Source organism: Lepeophtheirus salmonis, chromosome 7, assembly GCF_016086655.4.
Source record: "Lepeophtheirus salmonis chromosome 7, UVic_Lsal_1.4, whole genome shotgun sequence".
Taxonomy (NCBI): Eukaryota; Metazoa; Arthropoda; class Copepoda; order Siphonostomatoida; family Caligidae; genus Lepeophtheirus; species Lepeophtheirus salmonis.
In genome coordinates this window covers 8,433,884-8,442,607 of record NC_052137.2, presented here as the reverse complement: position 1 = coordinate 8,442,607, position 8,724 = coordinate 8,433,884, and the positions used below count along the sequence as shown (strand labels likewise).

General features: G+C 34.2%; 1 protein-coding gene across 1 annotated transcript in view; it reads right to left on the bottom strand.

Annotated features, from left to right (window-relative positions):
* Positions 1-4,981: 4,981 nt before the first annotated feature.
* LOC121121901 (uncharacterized) overlaps positions 4,982-8,724 on the bottom strand; it is a 47,844-nt gene continuing 44,101 nt past the window's right edge. The window contains exon 7 of the mRNA XM_040716891.2: positions 4,982-7,134. Coding sequence (XP_040572825.1) covers positions 6,511-7,134 — 624 coding nt within the window. The 3' untranslated portion in view covers positions 4,982-6,510. The remainder of the gene's footprint in view (positions 7,135-8,724) is intronic.

Sequence of the window (8,724 nt, the reverse complement as noted above, 5' to 3'; positions counted from 1 at the left end):
ATAGTTTGGAAAATTGATCAGCTACCAAATTATTTTTGTTCTTTTTTCTGTTTCTGTTCGGAGGAAAAGACTTGTTATACAATAAAGGTAATAGCATGCTCCCTACATCATTTTATCTGAGGAGATTTCGAATAATGGGCAAAAACATGTCGGTCATACTTCCATCATTATTCTAAAACAAAACAACCATTAATGATATCCGTGTTAAAGGCACTCAGATGACTTATTTTATTTTTCTTTTCTCTTTTAAATGATTTAAATTTTTGTATTTGATTTTTTTTACTGTTTTTAATTGTTCTACAATGGTTTAATTTCAAATATGATATATCGATATATGCTCTTAAATTTGTTTCATAAATTATAACCCAATGTTATGTGTATAAAAATGATATTATAGTGACAAAAATTACATATTTTGGTTTAAAAAATCAAAAGAAACATCAATTTTAAACCAAAAATAAACTTAATTTATGTCTATTTGAAGGCTAAATATCCTTGAATAAGTAGTTTTAGGGCAAAAGTCCTAGTGTCAACGTTCTCATGAGTCAATGACTAGGCCTGGGATTACTAGGAAGCACTAGAAGAAGGGTAGAGCGATACTTATCGCATTATTTATTACCGAATTAAGATCCTTGTTAATATTAGGGATGTCCAGTACTTTTATATCAGGACATTTTGCCTTAAAACCATTCTGCCTCAAGGATATTTTGCCTTAAATATTAATAAATGTAGTTAATATGTCGATATTGTTTATTTTTATTCCAATTTGATATTTTCCTTTGAATTTTATAATGTTTATTACAATAAAGTACATTAAATGTTTGATCTTTCTAAATGTCTTAAAAGCCGAGAAAATTCCATCTGAACGTGACCAACGAATTTTGGTCCGTACATTTTTGGACACTGGGAAGAAACCAACAGAGATTGCATTGATACAATGGGTCCAAACCAACTATCCAGATATGAACATGGTGTTCCAGCAGGATGGTGCACTGCACACACGTCCAAAAAGGCCCCGAAGTGGTTGGAGGAGAACTTGCCTTTCTGGCCAAAGAAAATGTGGCCCTCTACTCACCAGATACCAACCCATTGGACTTCACTTTTGGGTGCGTGTTGAGTCCAAGGCCTGCACCGTCCATCACTCAAGTATCAACAACTTCAAGGATGTAATAAACCAGAACTGGGATGTTATGTCTGAGGACTACATCTACAATGGGTGCAAGGACTTCCATGGCCACCTGGAAGCCATCATTGCTGCCAAGGGGGCTACATCGATGATTAGGATAGCTAAGAAATCATATTAGTTATTTTATTTTATTTACACAGCCTATTACAACTGGTTGCTAAAATATTCTTGATAAATTTCTAGATTGAAAATGTAAAGATATTTTCGCCACATCCGGTACATACATTCGGAATCTCACTATGTAATGAATTAAAATCAGAGATAAAATAGGCAATAAAATTAGTATTAAAAAAATGCAAAAAGATAACAACATGACAAAGATTCGAATAGAAGAAATGTTAATCCCTTGTCCGTTTCCATTAATTATAATTAGACATCTAAAACAACCATGTTCAGATTAGTGGAAACATATATTAGTTTGATTTTGCATCGGAAATAACGCTAAGTAGGTAATTATAATTAGTAATTGGAAGAAAAAAATCCATAAATCATTTTTTTTAAATAATATTTTAGGACAAAAAAGCATATAAGTCTGAAGTTAAAATAGTAAAAGTTTATATTTTTGGAACAAAGGAACCATAAAATGGTCTCCTCGTCCTTTCACGATTCTATTTCAATGATGTGTTTTAAAAGTAGTCTAGTATATTTGACGTCGTAACTTCGCTAACACAAAAATAAACAGTGCATTTTGATATCACCGACCAATTTTTCTGTATTAGGGTTTAAATCGTATACATTTTGGGTATTTAAAAAAAACCGAAAATCGACATGATAAACATGTAAGTTAAAATTTATTGTGGTTTACCGTAGACATACATGTAAAAGAGTATTTATAAAAAAATAATAAGTTAAAGAATACGATCACAAATTTGGGTATTTGTGTTACTAGAGCAGATTATGTATTGAAATTGTTATCTACAATGACCTTCAGTTTTAAACATTTCATAACTTTTAGAACACAAACTTCTATATTTTCTTCTTGCATTAATTGATATTTTTCATACGAGAGTGCAGGACATCTGTTTATAAGATGGTCTGCACTCTGTGATTCCTCCATACAGGCATTGAATGTTCCATTTACTCAGGTTGGAGAGAAATGGCCCGTTACCTGTGTACGCTTGTGCTAGAAGTTTTATCTTCTCACGTCCAAGTTTGACACTCTTTGGCTTTGGCTCTTTCAGCATGGTATGTACATGTTTCATACTTTGTCTTTTTTCCACCGCTTCCACCAGAATTTGTAGAAGAAACCACGTATCACCCACTTAAAGAAGCTTTTAGGCACTCCAGCCAACTTTCGGTTTTCATTCTTAGTACCTTTTTTTTTTTTGATAAGTAATCTGCAAATTTATTTCCTGTCATATCATTATGACCTTTGCACCATTCAATAAATATATAGTTTTCTCACTTTTTCCACTGTTCAATATTTATTTGTACTTTTTGACTTCATGACTTGGAGTACGGGGATTGAGGATAGTAGCAATTGCTGATTGAGTATATGATGGAATTATAAACTTTCTTAACAGTCTCTCTTGCTTGAGAAGAGCTCTTACTGATTGTGCCATGTCCAATATTTCTACTTGGAAGACCGATGGCTCTTTGTTCAACGAGGTCGAGGATTGGTAAATGAACAATGGACATATCACCTCGAGTGATAGCCCATCCAGCACCTGCATTGCCTTGTTCATCTATGGAGATGTGTGATGGTAATTGTGACTATTTACAGAGTGTTTTGGAGGAAATCTTCTTAGCTGTCAGAAGTTTCATTTGATTAGTTGTGAGATGAAGAATAAACAGAAATCACACTCCATATCAGGCAAGGACATGGGCAGAAGTTACCCCGTTTTCAATCCTCAATTTTACTCAGAGTCCAACAGGGAATCTACATTTATAGCCAGCGATGCATAAAACATGTCCTGTCGGTATGTACAAGTACAAGAAACCTAAAATGAACGTGACAATCCTAAAAATTTGAAGGCTGTTGGAGAAGAGCAGCTTAGCTGCCATGACGTTTTATTTGAGCAGCTGCACGTTAGCGGAAGGAAGTAATCTTAAATCCCAATATGTATATGGCAAATACATTTAAGCTGGAATTACTTCGATGTCGATACTCAATTCTAATCCGATTCCCACCAGGATTACACTTATACACCTCCAGCAACTCATCATTGTTTTCTCCTTCTTTAATGAGCACACCTACTAGTTATTACTTAATAATGAGATATTCAGTCTTCAAGAGTTAAATAATAATAATAGCAACTTTGGAAAATATTTTTTTTCTTCAAATTTTAACTCTCCAGGACATATTTTATACCATCCTGTTTATCACTCCCCAACAAATCCCACGTGTTACTCTCTGTCTTTACACTACAGGGTGACCCATAAGTCCCAAGAAAACTTCAACAGCAAAGAAAGGACACAAATATTTATTTTTCAAGACATCTTTTTACGCCAATTGATTTAACTTAAAACTTCCTTCATTAAGAGTGCCAGTTCATTTCACATGTCCTCCGTTTGCAGCGACTGCAGCACTCAGACTCTCCGGCACTGCTTCCCCTGCTGTACGGATGGATTCCTCCGACAAGTTGTCCCATGCGAATAGTATGGTGGCCTTCAAGTCGTCGACGCCGCAGTAGGAAGTCACAATAGCCCCCTCTCCAGAATGGACTACATGGAGAAATCCATTAGGATGAGATTTGGGGAGGAAGGGGACACATGTACTTGCACACAAAAGTGCTCAAAAGTTGTTTGGTATGACTCTTGAAAATACTTTGCACTATGTGAAAGTGCTCCGTCCTGCTGGAAGCAATACGATCCATCCCAGTGAAGTTGTTCCTTAATCCAGAGAAGTACTTCGGACAGTAACATTTCCAGATATCCACCTTAATTGACCCTCACACCCTCGAGAAGGAAGATAAAGTTCGCGTCTTCATCCCGTTCAGAGGAATCTTCTCGATGCTCCGACCCAATACCCGGTCATTGTGGCTGTTGTAGGCCAGCTCCAAGTTGAAGATCTTATTGTTGGTTTAAACGATTGAAACGTGCGTACCAGAATTGAGGAATTTCAGAAGCACCTTGCCAATTGTGGTCTTACTCGGGAAGCTGCCACTTTTTTAGACTTCATTCTCAGGTCCTCCCCGATCACCCAACCAATGATTTCTCTAGACACACCAGCCTAATAGACCATCTTTCTTATGGAGTACTTCTTTTTGCGGTCAATCTTCGACCTCGTTCTCTCGATCAATTATCAGGCAACAATTCCTTGGACTATCATCAACACTCCTGATATCCTTGTACCGCTTGATCGTTTAGTGTAATGTTAACTTGGACCCATTGAGGTCTTTCAGGGCCTTGGTAATGGTTCTACAGCTCTTCCCTTCCAAATGAAAATAATGAAGTAACGCTTCAGGTACATAATGTCATCATTAGAACACTTTTTAGAAAAAAGTGTGAACCCAGATGGAGGTTGTATAAATCATAAGCAATAAACAGAATTAAAATATATAAATTTGTCTAGGAGAAATATTAAGTTGAAGTTGATGTACTCTCCTGAACAATGAAAGAATAATGATTACAGCATTATAAATTTAAAAAAGAAAGGCTGTTCACGTTGATAGCATCAACAAAATCCGTACTCTAATAATTGCAAAGGATTTACAACCCCATATATATAAGTTATGTATATTTTTGAATGTATACATTTATGTACGACGAATTATCCATTTCGTTTAATCCGTAAATCATATTTTTTCATGACGACAAGAGTATCCAATACTAATGAATTAATAAATATTCAAATGAATGCAAAATTAAATATATTTTCAGTCTAGGAGGCATGGAAAAGATATAATTATGTACACATACAGATTAAATATCTTATTGAGCAAATAAATAGATTTATAGTTTAAAAAATAATAATAATACATGAATTAAATTAAATTTGGCACATGTGAAATTATAAATACAAATTAGGGATCTCTTATAATTTTTAATTTACATAATCGATAATATCTAACAAAAGTACATTATATTTTGTTGAGGTTCAAAGATATTAAACAGCATAAATATATATTATAAAAGCTGATAGCTAAAATAATGCGTTTAAAGCATTAGGGAAATATCATAATCACGATATGACGATTAACTTTTCCTTTTCAACCATTTTTAATTACTTTTCTTTCCGCTTGGAACTTCTTTGAGCATATATATATATACATGTATATTATAATATTAATCATCGATAGAGCCACTCTACAGAAAGTTTATTATCCACTTTTATTAGATTATTGTATTTTGATTTAATGTAAATTACTAATTATTGTTTTCACAATGAAGTAATGAGAAAAAAAAAACATGTTGGAGCATTGATTCAAGCCGTGGTTTGATAATATGATTATGAATGAAGAGCGTCATCTGAGGTAGGAATCACTTTTGTGAAATGGAGGAATCATGATTATACATTAAGGGGTTTCTTTTTCATTTTTTTTCAAATTTCGATTAAGGATAGTTTGGAAAAGTTGTCAATTGACAAGAAAATGACCTATGCAAAATTGAATTACCCTACAATGTCATCTTTAGGTAGCAATTCGAGTCCAAAGTTAGAAAAAAAGAGACAAAACTTTTTTATTTCGTCAAAAAAGATTAAAGTAAAGCCTTAAGCATTATTTTGCATTTATTAATTATTGTTGACAATATTCTAACCTATAAAAAGTATTTATAAGGTTTTTTTCTAAAGCTGTCCTATGTAGGAAAAAAAGTGTGTAGTATAGAAAAAATTTAATCTTTCATTTCTGAAAATGTAAAAAAATTATGCGTGCTATAATCATCAATTTTTTTTAACTTTTTCTGCTCTATAGAAAAATTTAAAAAAAAATATATTAAATAATTTTTATAGATTAGAAATATGTCTATCAAAAATATTTTATCCAAAATAACTAAAAATGTCTTCTTATTGTCTATGTTGACTAAGTAAAGAGATTTTGTCTCCTTTCTAACTTTGAACGAGATGCGCGACCTAATAATGACCTAAAAGGACAATGCAATTTTGCATGGTTAATTCCCATACTTTATCTCAACTTTTCCGCGCTATCAGTATTCGAAATTCGAACAAAGTTGACAAACAAACCCCTCTATTTTACATATTATGCTTTACTTTTGAATAATTAATTAATTATTTTGATTGCCTACTACTTAAAAAAACTAGAGTAAATGCCGATTGTTCTTATATTCATAAGTAAATATAGATAGCCAGCGCCATCTATACTCACATATACAAATATAAAAGCTCAAAGGTAGCCCTTAATTACGTATTAGGGGATTCATTCCTATTATACCATGACGGCCCTTTCATCATTTCTAAGTAGTTTTGGGGTAGTGGGGACGGACTGACTCGACATAACGGCGGCAATTTGTCTCTTCTCCTCAAACTTTGCCTTGTCCCGTCTTTTCACACTCCTTACAGTCACGGGTTTTTGATTATTTTGCGAAGAGGCATGTATGGGCGGAGGGAGAGGGCCTCCTGTGAAATTTCGGGGATCGATGATGTAAGGGTAGTAGGCCACAGTAGCCTTTCCATTGGTAGACTCTGAGCGAGAAACCTTACCTGAAGATCCTCTCCGGTCCTCTCCTTCAAGAGCCCTCTGTTTCCTCCGACTCTTTACTTCTTGATAACGTCTCACACATGCAACAAGGACAATGATGGCTGAGAGTATGCAGAAGGTAAGAGCCACAGAAAGAGTCACAATAAGATAAATTTTGCATTCGGATTCTGTGATGGGTATGTTGTTAAAGGATGTCGTAGTTTGGGGGGAGTCCCCTATTGAGTTATACTCGGGCATTCGGATCTTGAGTTGTACGTTTTCTTCCCAACCCTGAGTCTTTCCGGATGTTTCATTTCCGACACTTCGACGCTTGCGACCATAGCCTGGCTCCTTATCCTCCCCACATCGTATCTATAAAAACAAAAGAAAGAATATAGGATTATGAGTTCGTCATACGGGACTTTTATTTATGATTTAAACGATTAAGTGTATGTTTACTGAGTTTTTGAAAAGTCTTGCAATGTTAATAAAGGGAAAATCTAAGAGGTTTTGTAGGCCTTTTTTTTTTTTTGTAAATATTTAGTTAGAACTTTTTGGCGCCATAGTTTTATATGCAAGGGCAGCTCTTTAGGGCAAAAACCCGTACCGTCAGCCATTTGAAAGTCTGGAGGTTCAGAAAATAAGTTTCTCTCTCGGAATTTAATTTTCCCAGAATTTACCAGGGTTTATATATCTATTACTTTGCCGGTTAATAACAGGATCAACAGTGAAGGTTCTTTCATCAATGAAGAAAATGACCCTATTCTCATAATGCTTAAGATCATTCAGGATGCGTTTTAGCACAGAAGAAGAGTGTATTTTTTTAGCTGACAAAGTAGAGGTCATTTCGAAAGACTAACAGGCTTACCACCATCTATTTTTACGGTTCTTTGCAATGTGAACATGGTAATGACCTTTTCCTTGGCCAGCCTAGTCATTATAATTACTGGATTGCTTACAAAGGCTTCCCCCTGGCAGCATCTGGCGCTATTTTGATTGGTTGAACACTTCCAGGGCTGTCTTCAATATTATCTGCAGCTCCATGTCGCTTCCTGAACCTCCAGACGGTCTGGTTGTTGATTGATAGCATATTCATGATGTTGGTGCGACCAAAACGGATTAAATCGGCAACTTCACTTTTAAACCTTTAGCGTAAAAAGATGTTTATACAAAAAGAGACAACGAAACCTCTTAAATTTTCATTTGAACAACATTCCATGACTTTTTGAACACGTACATGCTATGCATATAGGCTTGTTACGGGAACACATTTTTCTGTGTGATTAATTTCCCCATAAATTATTGGGATAAGCGATAATATTGCCATTTTTATATTATTTTGAGCTTATATAACGCTAATAGCATAATAATGCAAGTACACTCTTTCGAAGATCAATAAACTTTTATTTTTAAAGAACATTGAAACTGAACGTTCATCTGGAAGACATTTAAAATATCCAGAATTAATTAAAAAGCATAAAAAAAATATTTATATAAAATTGTTTCAACCAAAAATCCTCTTGGATAAAGACCAAAGACAACCAAAACAATGAATCCAATTTAGACACTACATAAAAATAATGTAAACCATATTGCATTTCAATCAATAATAAGCATTAGGATCAGACATACAGGCAAGCATGCCAATTAGGAACTTTGTGCAAAAAAGTGCAACCTAACATTAAAAAACATGACTGAAAGCGGATGCCTCAACCGGTCATATGCCAATCTGTAGCTTTTTTAGTCCTGGAGATTCTGAGAAAGAAATAGCACTACCGAATTAAAATCCTTTGATATCCAGTTACGTTGAAGCGTGCGAATGGAATTTATTGCAGCGAGAAAAAATATTATTGCTCATTTTAATTTATCGTGCAATTAATCAATTTATTGCATATAGCAACAGGCCTATATGTATATTTAAGTCCTATTTAACTACATGTATAAATAATTCTATACAAACAA